We start from the raw sequence: 14,172 nt of genomic DNA, 5'->3' as shown, positions 1-14,172 counted from the left end.
GAAAATACAAAGAAAATTTTAATTTTGTGAAATATTATGACAAATAATACTGACAGTATTAAACTGTTTTCTATTTCAATACATATTTTAAAATGTAATTTATTCCTGTGATGCAAAGCTGAATTTTCAGCATCATAACTCCAGTCTTCAGTGTCACATGATCCTTCAGAAATCATTCTAATATGCTGATTTAGCGCTCAAGAAACATTTCTGATTATTATCAATGTTGAAACCATTTCGGAAACCGTGACACACCTTTTATCAAAGATTCTTTGATAAAAAGTTACAACAAACATATATACGCTAAAATAAAAATTTGCGATTAAAGATTTTTTAATCAAATTGTGATATTACATGATGAAAAATGAAATAACTGACTTTTAGAATTGACTATGTTACTCTACTAAAGCCAAAGGAAATATTATAATATAATACAGGAAACCATTGACTTTGTATTAATTGTGTCTTTTTTCAACTGGTCGTCTTACCCAATTATTTTTTGTGCCCCCAACATCAGTGGGGTTTGTCCATTTATGTCCGGTGTATCCACTTCCTGCAACAACACAGGAACAAGAAGTGTATTCAACGACATTACTCAGTATTCAATAGGGCTGTCACTTTTGTGAAAAAATCCTGTTCGATTTTTGAGACGTAAGTGTTCATTGAATCGATTGTAAAATCGATTTTCCATGTCTAAAGACGTTTCCATTTTAAACGCAAAATAGCCTATGGGCAAATCCACGGACAACGAACAGGCATTAGGACGAACGTAAAGAGGGCGCTTGAGACGCGCACAAGTCTGCAATATTTCTGATGATTTATTGGCGTGAAGTTTCGTGCACAATGACAAACAGGAGCGCAATATTCTCGAAAAACAATAAGCAGAGTGGACTGCCATAACATTAATGAAAAATATTACCTCAGTCTTCAACATGGCTGTGTTTACGATTAGAAATGTCAAACAAATTTCGCCTGGTACGTAGGCGATTGTAGACGCGTAGCCCGAATTTGTATCTGAATGCATGAGACTGTCTGCATACCGGCAGAATTCACAGTTTTGTAGTAAAAAGAGAATGCAGAAGGATAATTTGCTGTTATGCGTGTTTGTCAGAGTTGCTGTATGACGCGCGTTCGCTGCAGGCGTATCGTGACGAGCTGGACGCGCTCCGAGAAAAGACCGTTAAAATCGATTCCCTATTTTCGTTTTCGAAACTTGCGTTGGTTGGTCCAATCGACTGTGCAATCGATTTTCGAACGTAAAGTGACAGCCCTAGTATTCAAACCCTTTATCGCCATTTAAAATGTCACTGTGTGTGTGTGTGTGTGTGTGTGTGTGTGTGTGTGTGTGTGTGTGTGTGTGTGTGTGTGTGTGTGTGTGTGTGTGTGTGTGTGTGTGTGTGTGTGTGTGTGTGTGTGTGCGTGTCACACCTGTCCTTTGGCCATGAGGTAGGCAGCAATGGGCATATGCTGGAAGAGCACAGCCAGATGGAGACTGCGATACCCTTCACCATCTGCTAATGATGGATCAGCTCCATAACGCATCAGCTGAATGACCATAGACAAATGACCCTGCCTGTTCAGAGGTGACAAAGAACACCATCGGGAGATATCAAACACTGTCAAGTGCAAGCAAACGCGGCAAGAATCAACATTTTTCAAAGCCATTTTTGCATTGACATTTAACCAACTGGAATTTTAGTGACTTGTATGATGTATGAATGCGGATGTCAGCTCTTCTATCATTACATTAAAGAGGACATTATGGTATGTCATTGCAAAATGATCTCTATTTCAGCTGGGAATGTATCTCACCGTATGGCCCAGTGGAGTGGTGTAGAATTCAGGTCACCGCCTAACTGGTCAATGACAGCACCTTTAGATATGTAGTATCTATGAAATACAGCAGAACATATGCATACAAATAAGAACAGGTTTAATAAACTCCAGTGAATTGATTTGAAGTGTTATAACATTTAAAAGTAGGGAAGCACTGATATTAACGTTTTGGCTGGAACGATATAACCGATAATTCTACATTTGAAAGCCAATAACAGATATATTGGCTGATAAATCTAAATACAATCAACATTTTTGAGAGCCTGATTACAAAAACCAAAAAGTCTCACCATTAAAAGCCCCAAGCACACAATTATAATGTCGCACTTCACGGATTTTTTTCTTTTTGAAGTGATTTCAATCATATTTCAAGCAATACAAAACTATCACTGTGGCTAGACTAACAAATAAACAGACGTCACCTGAACAAAATATTCCGTTACAGTTTAGTAGTAATGATTTCATGAAGTTCTTCACTGAGAAAATAGAAAACATCAGAACCACAATTGTAAATGTTCAATCCTAAATCGCGCCTTATAATTCAGATTAACCCATGTGATAATGAGCTGATGAGTTGAATCAGGTGTGTTTGATTAGGGAGACAAAGAAAACGTGCAGTGTTGCGGTGCCGGCAGGACAGATTTGGGAACCACTGCTCTACAGTAAAAGACCTGGGTGTTATATTAGACTGCAACCTGTCTTTTGAAAATCATATTTCATATGTTACAAGAACAGCCTTTTTCCACCTTAGAAACATTGCTAAGCTACGTAATATGCTATCAGTTCTCTTACGAGAGGTTCTCTCGTATTGCGTAAGTAGCTTACGCATCGGGAAAGTCTTCTTTCTTCGAGATCTGAAGCCAAAAAATTATCCTTAATTTTGTATTCATTGTCAACGCAGTGCAGCAGCCGACAGACCTAGGCAGGCTGTATAAGCGTGCTCATTGGCTGCTCGGCCGCAACTGCTTAAGCCTATCGGTGAGCGCTATGAACGCGGCAACCAATGAGGGCGCTTCGCGCCCTCCGCGCCCTTCTAACCGTCAGAATGGGCGTGGCCAGCGTGTATATATTCAGCGCTCACAGGCTAAAATTCTGATTTTCTTGTCTTCAGCGAAGCTCTTCGCATCGCTGGATCTGGAGAAGCCGCCGCCGTTGAAACCAGCGACCAGCAAGCCTAGGACAGCGCCTGAAGAAGCCGGCCGCCTTCGCCGCCTTCAGCCTTCCGTGCCTGCTACGCTATCCGGCGTCATATCCTTTCTCTGTGTGTTCGCCTACTGCAACACACCCTCTTCTCTAAAAGAGCACGGGGCGTTTTTCTCAAAATGCCCCGTTTTTCTTGCGGCTCGTGCCACGCCACGCTCAGCGACGGAGACCGCCATCTCATCTGCGCTCTCTGCCTGGGCCGCGATCACGCCGCCACCGCACTCTCCACGGGCGGCTGCCCCGAGTGCGAGGAACTTTCAATGTCGACCCTGCGGGCTCGGCTTGAAGTTTTCGACCAGCATGTCTCCCCGCCCGTCCCTGCTGGGCCGCGCAAGAAGAAGCGCCGCTCACAGCGACCGCCGGAGACCAACCAGGCGCACAGAAGCTCGCCGGAGTCTCTCCCTCGCACACAACCGCCGTTTTCACGGCGACCCAGAGAAATCTCAAAGAGAGTATTATGCCTGGTCGCGCGCCTCGCGCTGTAAGTGTTTCAAATGCAGTAAATGTGCCCACTTATCTGTGTTCACCTCTGCACACAAGCACTGTAGACCCCGTGTCTCTCACAGAGCCCACTCGCATAAAGCTGGCACAAGCCGCTCGAGTGTCAAAAGTAGGTCATGTGTCCACCCCGCTGTGCCCACACCTACCCACTGCCCGCTCTGTTACACAACCCCTCTGTACCGGTCAGGTTATAAACACGGATGCTGTGCCCGCTTCTACGCGCTCACACATCCGCTCTCGTACTTCGCCCCCGACGTCGCCTTCGAGCGTCATGCTTCACACTGTATGTTCCCCGTCAAAGACCACCGGGACGCTGTGTGTAAAACGGCCGGTCACCGCTGTGAGCGACCCGCCGTATCTAAGCACCAAGAGCGCGCGCATCACGCCCGCCCCTCCGTTTCGAGCTCTCGAGCCCGCGATCAGCGGCGATCAGAGCCCGGAGGCTATTCTGCCCCTGGCCGCACACGCGAAAGCGTGGGAAGCTATTCCAGGCGCGTCAGAATGGGTGCTGAGCACAGTAAAACGAGGCTATACTCTGCAGTTCGCTCGTCGCCCTCCGCGCTTTCAAGCGCGCGTCGAGACCAGAGTGAATGGGGAAGTAGCACATCTACTTCGAGCAGAAATAGCCACACTTCTGTGCAAAAGGGCAATAGAACCGGTTTCCCCTTCCATGAGCGAGTCGGGCTTTTACAGCCGTTATTTCCTCGTTCCCAAGAAGGACGGAGCTCTCAGACCAATTCTAGATCTGAGACGTTTGAACAAGGCTCTTATGAAAAGACCGTTCAAAATGCTCACAACCAGACAAATCCTCGCGCAAATTCGCCCGAGGGACTGGTTTATATCTCTCGATCTGAAAGACGCATACTTTCAGATCCAGATTATACCCCGTCACAGGCCATTCTTGAGATTCGCCTTCGACGGTCAGGTATATCAGTACACCGTCCTGCCGTTCGGCCTGTCTTTGGCACCTCGCACATTCACGAAGTGCATGGACACGGCTCTCGCTCCCCTGAGGGGTCGGGGAATGCGAATTCTGAACTACTTGGACGACTGGCTGATCCTAGCACAGTCAGAGGCCGAACTCATCGCCCACAGAACAGTGCTTTTAAGCCATCTGGACAGCCTGGGGCTTACGGTCAACTGGACCAAGAGCTCGCTCGTGCCCAGTCAATCAACCTCTTTTCTGGGTTTGGATCTGGACACTGTAGCGATGACGGCCCGCCTGTCGACACAGCGCGCGCGCTGCATTCGACGCCTGGCCGCGTCCCTCCGGCCGGGCAGCACCGTACCTCTCAAAACATTTCAGAGGCTACTGGGTTGCATGGCCTCAGCCGCAGCAGTGCTTCGGCTGGGTCTTTTACGAATGCGCCCGCTACAACGCTGGCTGAATGCCCGAGTGCCTCACAGAGCATGGGCTTCCGGCGGTATTCGCATCAGAGTGACTCAGAGCTGCGTTTCAGCTCTGAAGCCCTGGTTAGCGGCCGACTGGTACCAGCGGGGAGTGACAATGGGAGCTATCTCACACCGCAAAGTTATCTCGACGGACGCTTCCACCTCAGGCTGGGGCGCTCTGTTCGAGGGCAAACCGGCTTTTGGCCTATGGTCAGACCGGGAAAGATGCCTCCACATAAATTGTTTGGAGATGATAGCGGTCGAGAACGCGCTCAGGCGCTTCCTCCCATTCATACGGGATCACCATGTGCTAGTCCGCTCGGACAATATGACCGTGGTATCCTATGTGAACCGACAGGGCGGTGTCAGATCCAGGAACCTGTGCAGGCTGACAGAACGCCTCCTCGTGTGGGCTTACCGCTCGCTGCGCTCGCTGAGAGCCGCGCACGTGCCGGGCCACCTGAATGTCGGTCCAGACAGACTGTCCAGGGACAACATTCCCCCGGGAGAATGGTCTCTGCACCCCCAGACAGTCCAGTTTCTCTGGCGCCTGTTCGGCAGAGCGGAAATCGACCTCTTTGCGTCGAAAGACAATGCTCAATGCCCGAAGTTTTACTCGAAGAGCGAGGACGCGCTGTCCCAGACATGGCCCAGCCTCCCGCTGTATGCTTTTCCTCCAATCTCCCTGTTGCCACAGGTCATTTCGAGGATCAGAGAAACGCACCACTCAGTGCTGCTTATAGCCCCGCGATGGGAAAACCAAACTTGGTACCCAGAGCTAGTGAGGCTGTCGCACTCACCCCCATGGCCGATCCCGGTGAGAAAGGATCTCCTCTCCCAAGCCGCTGGATCGATCTGGCATCCCCATCCAGAGCGCTGGTCGCTGCATGCATGGGTGATCAACGGATACCCGTTGGTCTGTCAGAAGGGGTCGTGAACACGATCACGCAGTCTAGAGCCCCCTCCACGAGACGGCTCTACGCGTCTAAATGGTCGGTGTTTTCTAAATGGTGCGCTACTCAAAACCTGGATCCGCGCGCATGCGGGGTTCCGCGGGTGCTCTCCTTCTTGCAAGAGCTGTTGGAAAAGGGCAGATCCCCTTCCACGCTCAAAGTATATGTGGCCGCTATTACAGCGTTCGCTGAGACGACGCTCGGCCGGGCAATGGGAAGGAATGAGCTCATTATCCGCTTCCTCAGAGGAGCTAAACGGATGAACCCCCCGCGGCCCCCCTCGGTTCCCTCGTGGGATCTGTCCTTGGTCCTGGCGGCCCTAAAGGCTTTTCCCTTTGAACCGCTTGAATCTGCGGATCTAAGGTATCTGTCGCTTAAAACCGTTTTTCTGATAGCTTTGTCTTCAGTCAAACGAGTGGGTGATTTGCACGCGCTATCTGTTAGCCCTGCATGTCTCGAGTTCGGGCCGAATGACTCGAAAGTCATTCTCAGACCGAGGCACGGTTACATCCCCAAAGCGATTGGAACCCCGTTTAGGGCACAAGTTATTTCCCTCTCGGCTCTGCCAGCATCCGATGATGGGGACAGTGATAACCTCCTATGCCCTGTCCGGGCGCTGAGAGTTTACATCACGCGCTCCGCCGCTTTCAGGCGTTCAGAGCAGCTCTTTGTTTCCTTCGGCGGACGCACCAAGGGTCTTGCCGCCTCGAAGCAGAGCTTGTCCAGGTGGATAGTGGACGCGATAGCAGCAGCTTATGCCTCCAAACACCTGCAGTGCCCTCTGGGCATCAGAGCCCATTCCACTAGAGGCATGGCCTCGTCGTGGGCCTGGTCCAGCGGAATTTCTATCCACGAAATTTGTATGGCGGCGGGCTGGGCCTCCCCGTCTACATTCGTGAGGTTTTATAACCTGGAAGTTCCTGCCCTACAGGCAAAATATTGTCAGTATAAGTGACATGTATGCTCTGCCCAGCTCCCGTGTGCAGACTACGTTCATATGCTGGCGCTATTCTGGTTACCACTCAGGGTGAAGTGTTTGACTCAGACCGGCTGATCCGCTCTGTTTCCTATTTTCCCGTTACGCGCTGTTATCGGTGCTGGCCCGCGCTGCTGGCCGCCCGCATTATTCTCTGCCGCGTGGGAATTTTTTCTCTTCATGTGAGACCGACTATGTCGTTTTCTCCTACCCTTATGAGTGCTTATGTACTGTTTGGGCTCGCTCCGCCGGCCCTACTGTTGTACTGCTATGTTTATAGACCGGCCGCGCCGCTCTATTTCATATGCTGCAGGAAGTGCATGTACTACACTGGCCCGTCTCTCGACCGGCCACATTTTCCAGCAGAATGTTTTCCCCGGTTTCCCTGGGATTCATGGGCTGGATGCTCGGCGCACACGGCGTTGACAAAGGGTTCCCGATGCGTAAGCTACTTACGCAATACGAGAGAACCTCTCGTAAGAGAACGTACTCGGTTACTAACGTAACCTCGGTTCTCTCTAGAAGAGGGAACGAGTATTGCGTACCCTGCCGTGTCGCGCCACGAGCTTTTGCGCTTCAGACTGCGAAAACCAGAATTTTAGCCTGTGAGCGCTGAATATATACACGCTGGCCACGCCCATTCTGACGGTTAGAAGGGCGCGGAGGGCGCGAAGGATAATTTTTTGGCTTCAGATCTCGAAGAAAGAAGACTTTCCCGATGCGTAAGCTACTTACGCAATACTCGTTCCCTCTTCTAGAGAGAACCGAGGTTACGTTAGTAACCGAGTACGTTTCTGATGCAGAAAAGTTAGTTAATGCGTTCATGACCTCGAGACTAGATTACTGTAATGCTTTATTAGCTGGTTGTCCTGCATCCTCAATAAACAAGCTACAGTTAGTCCAAAATGCCGCCGCTAGAGTTCTTACTAGATCAAGAAAATATGATCATATAACACCAATTTTATCATCACTACATTGGTTATCTATAAAGTTCCGTATTAATTGGTATTGCTACTGACTTATAAAGCCCTAAACGGCTTAGCTCCAGTTTATTTAACGGATCTTCTATCGCCCTATAATCCATCGCTCTCTTTAAGATCACTAAATTCGAGGGTTTTGGTCATACCTAGGATATCTAGGTCCACCAAAAGAGGGAGATCATTTTCACATTTAGCTCCAAAACTCTGGAATAGTCTTCCTGATACTGTTCGTTGCTCAGACTCGCTCTCCCAGTTTAAAACTAGATTAAAGACGCATCTCTTCAGCCAGGCATTCATATAATACTTTTAATCTTACAGTTAAATCCGGTCTCTAGTTCATAAACGCCAGAGGAGAACTGGCCCCCGACTGAGCCTGGGTTCTCCCAAGGTTTTTTTTTTTCTCCATTAGGTCACCTGATGGAGTTTTTCAGTTTCTTGCCACTGTTGCCTTTGGCTTGCTCAGTTGGGGACATTTGGGGATATTTAATTTAATTAATCAATCAACAATACTATTTATCAGCATTACCAAACGTGGACGGTTTCCACTAGAAACAAACATTGATGTATTATTTTAATTTAATACTGTGAAGCTGCTTTGATACAGTCTGTATTGTGAAAAGCGCTATATAAATAAACTTGACTTGGCTTCAAATAAAGATTGTTTATTTAAATTGTAGGTGGCGACAAGTGACTTAAATTTGATTTGCCATTGAATCATTCATTCAAGAGATTCGTAAAAAAAGCAGATTCATTTAGTAATGAAACAAGTCACTGAATAGTTCACTCAAAAAAAATCTAATTAATGAAATATCTTTAAAATGGACTGCAGCAATTCAATTAGTGAGAACCTATAGTAAATCACGTTACTATAAAAATACTGTGGGAATGCAAATTTATTAAAATGTTTAATTTAGGTTTACATTGAATTTAGCATGTTAAGGTTAGGTATAAATTATTATTAGCAGAGTTTTCTAGCAAAAGACTACGGTCAGTCCTGTTTTACTGAAACTCTTAATGGCTCTCGGATTTTGTGTTTTAACAAGAGAGTCCTGCCAGTCCTGTACTCGGGTCTCAGCATTTGAATAGATATGCTGAGTGAATTAGGGTGGGCAGCACTCTCAGACTAGAACCGGTTCCTAAACCTGTCTTTTTGGTTTCTGCCCCTAAATGTATATAAACTGTAAGAGAACATTTCACTTATTCAGACTTGGTGACTGCAGCTACCGACAGCTCGTGTTCTCAATAAAGAATCCTGCTGAAGAAACAACCAAGTCTCCTGGTCTTTCGATTCTAAGTTCACAACAATACTATACACGTCCATTCAAAATCGTGGGAGAATAACGATCTCTAGTTCAAATTGTGATCAATTTATCCAGAATCATGCAGTTCTACCTTGAACCTTAAACTAAATCAACTTATAACTCCATGAAAAAGGCATGAAACAACAAATCTTACTTGACAATATCTGCTCGATTGTTGATGGCAGCCCAGTGGAGCAGCGTAACATTTTCTTTGTCAGGCTGCCTGACGTCATAACCAGCCTCTATAAGTTCTTTACACCTCTCAAGAGCACCAAACCTGCAATTTAAAACAAATAATGGAAAAACTTTTTTGCATCATACACACATACACATCAGGTTCTCTGCTTGAACAAGTGATAAAACAGATTAGTGTTGCACGATGTATCGATACTTCAAAAGTATCGCGATACTCGGAAATTAAAAACGTCACGATACCTAAATTTATCAGTATCGATACTTAAAAAAAAGCCTCCCTATGGACGTCTGTGTTTTTTTCCTGACGCACGCAGCAAAGAACCTGCTGCTGTCAGTCTCATGTGACAAAACACTACAGAGATGGCTGCATGTGCGAGCATAATCGTTTATATACTGTCTATGAGCACAAGTGGTCCACGACTCGTAGAAAAAGATGACGCGAGGAGGAGTGACATATGGAAGTAAGTTGCCTACTTTGCTCTGTTGCACGGTGCACCGATACTTCAAAAGAAAACCGGAAATGAAATACGTCACGATTCCTTAATTTATTAGTAGGCTATCGCTTCTAAGAATGACCGCGTTCCAGATTTGTAAAGGCCTGACACACACTGGCTGCGTGTCGTGTCCGTTTTTATTTCGGCTCCCATGATGTTAACTGCCTGCGTGACACACGCGTCTGGGTGCAGCTCGAGACGCGCGGAAAACGCGTGCATTCTAGAAATCTATTTTTCACGCGACACGCACACGTGTTGGAAGCGTTTCCAGGCAAAATAGAATAGGAAAAGATGTTTCTATGTCATTTTGACACGAATACATATTAATCAATGACATTTTGATGTTTGAAAGATTTGACAAATACAATGTAATTTAAAACATATGATCGATTTTCAAATATTGCACCTCTCAATACTGAACGAATTATTCTGTAGCCTATTTTGCAGTCAACACTGCCGACGTTGTCTTTGCTGCTATATGTTTAACATGAAGTATAGGCCTTCCACAACTCTCTCCCCACGTCAAATATATCACAAATAAGGCTTATCATACCAATATTAAACATTGTTTAATATAATCGCTGTTCATATTTTTATTCAAAGTTCAGAATCAAGATAAAGCTCTTGTGTTTATGATAAATGAGATAATGCTGCTAAATGTATATATTTTTTACCTTGAATGTCATTGCTCTAATTTATTTTTTATATTTTGATATTTCATATTTTGTTCAAATGTTTAATATATCTGCTGTTCATATGTTCATTAATTAGTGTGTTATATGATTAAATGTTGTCCCGGTTTTAAAATAAAGCACAGCAATGATATTTGAGAGTGTTTCTCCCTTTTCAGGAAAAGTATCGAAAAAGTATCGAAATCGCAATACTTGACTTGGTATCGGTATCGAAACAATAATTTTGGTATCGTGACAACACTAAAACAGATATGCACCCTCTAATGGAAATGAAGTATTTGAGCAGTGTGAAGCATGCAGGTGAGACAACACATCTGGACGCCGCTTGAGTTAGAAAACCAGATAGAAACCCAGATATTACAAAACAACATAAAACATGTCCTGAACTAGTGTTGTCACTATACTGGAATTTCTATCCTCGATACGATACCTTGAAAAGTAATATTTTCAATACCACAGGGAAAAAACACTGCATATACTGTCATACAGATATTTTTAATACTATTTCTTTTTTTGTCCATCTATTGAAAGTCTAGGCAATCAAAAAATTCTTCTGAAGAGATCACTTTATATGATAAAGCTTTTAAGCTTTTTTCATATATAAACATTGATCAATTACCATTACAATTATCTCACAAATATTTGCTAACTCAATGTATTGGGTAATTATCTTGCAATAGCTTACAGCACAAGGAAGCTTGGTTTCAAATGGTAAATTGAATTTTAAAAAGGCAAGTAAACAGTAATAAAATAACAATACTCACCAAGTAGGCATTATTGACCATGTATTTGACCATTAATAAGCTGCGAAAAAGAGCTCATTTTGGCACTTTATTATGTGCGCGCTGCGGATGTGAGTGCAAAATCTGCGGGAATCGTGCCGAAATTCAGACCCAGTCACACCAACACTATTTAACCGGAGTGAATGAGAGGAGGCGGATGTGTGTCAACTCACAGTTGGAGAGGAAGAGAGCGCAGCTGGTATCGGTGTATCGATTCGATACTGCAAAAAGGAGTAGCCTATTGGAATCGTCTCAGATATTTCAGAATCAACACATATCGAAATATCGATATTTTTGACAAGACTATCCTGACTTGAACATAATTTTTTTCATAAGATTTATGCTTTTATTCACAGGATTGCACAAATACTTTCACAGCTGTGCCCAAAATTCTCCAGGGTATCTTAATAACATCACCAGCTGTTAAGTATTCCCAGTGATGCGAAAGTGTTATCCCATTAATGTTTATTGCATTTCAAGGGAATAAGTCTTACTGTGTTGCTTTGACGATATCCCAGGAACTGCTGTCCTCAGGGTGCGAGAACTTCCTCGGCTGCTGCGTGGAATCAAGAGGTCCCGGGCCCTGGAAGCTGCCGGGCATGAAACCACCAAAGCCAGGACCTCCATGACCTCCATGACCGTGGCTGTGGGAGTGGCCACCGCCGTGTCCATGGCAACTGTCACCCATGTGACCATGGGAGTGGCACTGTAAAACAAAACATTACAGGCTATTTCTGACTGATTTTAAAAATTAACACAAAATGCAAATGGTTTGTGATAATGAACCAACTGAATAATTGACAGAAATGGCAAACTTATTTTTATTATTGATACTAATAGTAGTAGTTGTTATAGTAAAAAGTGCATGACAAGGCTGGTCATGTGATGACAACATGGCAGCGCCCATGAGGGAGAGACCCTCTCAATGTAAAATAAAACAGATATTTTTCTAGAAGACTGATAGGCAGGCCCGGCTCCACGGGGGGGCCAGGGTGGGCCTGGCCCACCCAATCAGAAGCTTGGCCCACCTTGGCCCCACACCACATAACAGCCAATCACAAAATTGTTCAATCTTCAATCGCTGCACACGCACCATGTTCCTATGCAGTGAAACATAACATCGCGGAGCAGAGAGGACACTGACAACGCACTGACAGACAGGACAGAGCATGGTACTTTTAATATGAAACAAAGTCTCAACTTTCAAATTTGGTCATTTTTTAACGCAATTTAAACAATAAATACCGTTTTGTGGCTTTTTAATGTGTCTGACAGATCGCTGTAGAGCCTCAGTAAAGCTATAGCTTGGTGAACCGATCATCTCTTCCTTCTAGTTCATTTATAGTATTAAATAAACATAAATGAACATCAGAAAGAATGTTGTTTTAACCACGGAAAGACGTCAGTAAACTCCGTTTTTCAAATTCAAATCCTCCAAAGTTAATCTACTAACTCTCCTAACTGCTTTGTCGGACGCAGATGGCGGATTATGATTGGTCAGATCGCCTGTCAATCAAACTCCCTGCGAAGTTTGAATCTTCATGATGATTTGTAATCAAGAGTTACCACACTCTGTAGCCTAATAAAACACAACATGCACAGATTTCTTGTTCTGAGAGGAAAACCTTGTATTTAGCTCATGAAAAAGCAATAACACATGAACTGGACATGGGTGAGTTTGTAACAGAATTCTCTAAAATGGGTAGAAAGCTAATGTTGTAACTTATAGTGATGAAGTAGATCTTTTTCAAGACCTGCCCCGTTTTCCTCAAATCTAAAGTTACTAAACTGATACAAGATCTGTCATGTGGTAAAAAAATAATAATAATAAAATAAAAATATAAATATAGGCTACATAAGAATGTAAAAATAAAAATGTAAAAAATAACAATGGACACAAATCTGTAATGTTATATACTACATTAACAGACGTGAGAATAATAAGAAAAACAGCATTTCAGATAAAATTAACATTTTTAGTTTGTAACAGTTTTCTAAAATGAGCAAAAAGCTGTTGCAAATAGTGATGTAAATAGTTATTTTAAACGACCTGTCCCTTTTTTATCAAATCTAAAAATCTAAAGTTACTTAATTGATGTACAGGATCTGTTAAGGGGTAAAAAAAAAATATATATATATATATATATATATATATATATATATATATATAGCTATAGTGTTACTAAATAGTAAAAAAAAGAAAACTAAACAAAATACACCCGGCCCACCTTCCATCTCATATCTGGAGCCGGCCCTGCTGATAGGTCTGGAGACTTTATGTCAAGTATGTATAATTTTAATCATATTTAATTATTTTCTTTATATGTAAAACTTTTTAAATTAGCAAAAAATATTAAGTGCACAATTAAATAACAGACAACCATTTTGTTATTGTTAGTAAACAACTGACTTGGAATCTGACGATCTAACCTTCCAATGAGCTAAAAAAAAACAAAAAAAAACTGCAAAACCAATGTTCAATTTGTAGCCCATATTTATGGTCAATAATAGATTATTAAAGGCAATGATCATGGCACGGTTTGTTTTACAGGTCAAATCTAATCATATGATTAAACGCGCCTTGAATCGATCAGCACAAACACACAGGTGATCAGTTAGCAGAAGATGCTAAGTTAGCTTAACCGTTCTTATAAATCCATCTAACGACGTAACAAAAAAATAATATAAACATTTTCTCTCTTACTCCGTCTCCTTCTGACCAATCCATCACTTCTGAGCGAGGTTATACGTGATTTAACATGAAGAATTTACTCTGTCAGATACTGAAATCGGGCGTGCGTTCAATGCATCTTCCACTTCCTCGATACGAGTGACAAATCCTGCGCTCTGATTGGCCGCTTTGCCTC

The 14,172-nt window shown here is 43.8% G+C and overlaps 1 protein-coding gene across 1 annotated transcript in view; it reads right to left on the bottom strand.

Moving 5' to 3' along the window:
* Nucleotides 1–14,172, bottom strand: part of zdhhc13 (zDHHC palmitoyltransferase 13) — a 26,776-nt gene extending 12,604 nt beyond the window's left edge. The window contains exons 1-6 of the mRNA XM_081348542.1: nt 14,010–14,172; nt 11,800–12,011; nt 9,297–9,419; nt 1,813–1,890; nt 1,429–1,573; nt 489–553 (exon numbers count right to left, since the gene is read on the bottom strand). Of these exons, the coding sequence (XP_081204668.1) occupies nt 489–553; nt 1,429–1,573; nt 1,813–1,890; nt 9,297–9,419; nt 11,800–12,011; nt 14,010–14,033 (647 nt within the window). The 5' untranslated portion in view covers nt 14,034–14,172. The remainder of the gene's footprint in view (nt 1–488; nt 554–1,428; nt 1,574–1,812; nt 1,891–9,296; nt 9,420–11,799; nt 12,012–14,009) is intronic.

The sequence above is a fragment of the Scardinius erythrophthalmus genome, assembly GCF_964197995.2.
Source record: "Scardinius erythrophthalmus genome assembly, chromosome: 2".
Lineage (NCBI taxonomy): Eukaryota > Metazoa > Chordata > Actinopteri > Cypriniformes > Leuciscidae > Scardinius > Scardinius erythrophthalmus.
The sequence above is the reverse complement of the archived record's forward strand: the minus strand, read 5'-3'. Positions and strand labels throughout refer to the sequence as shown.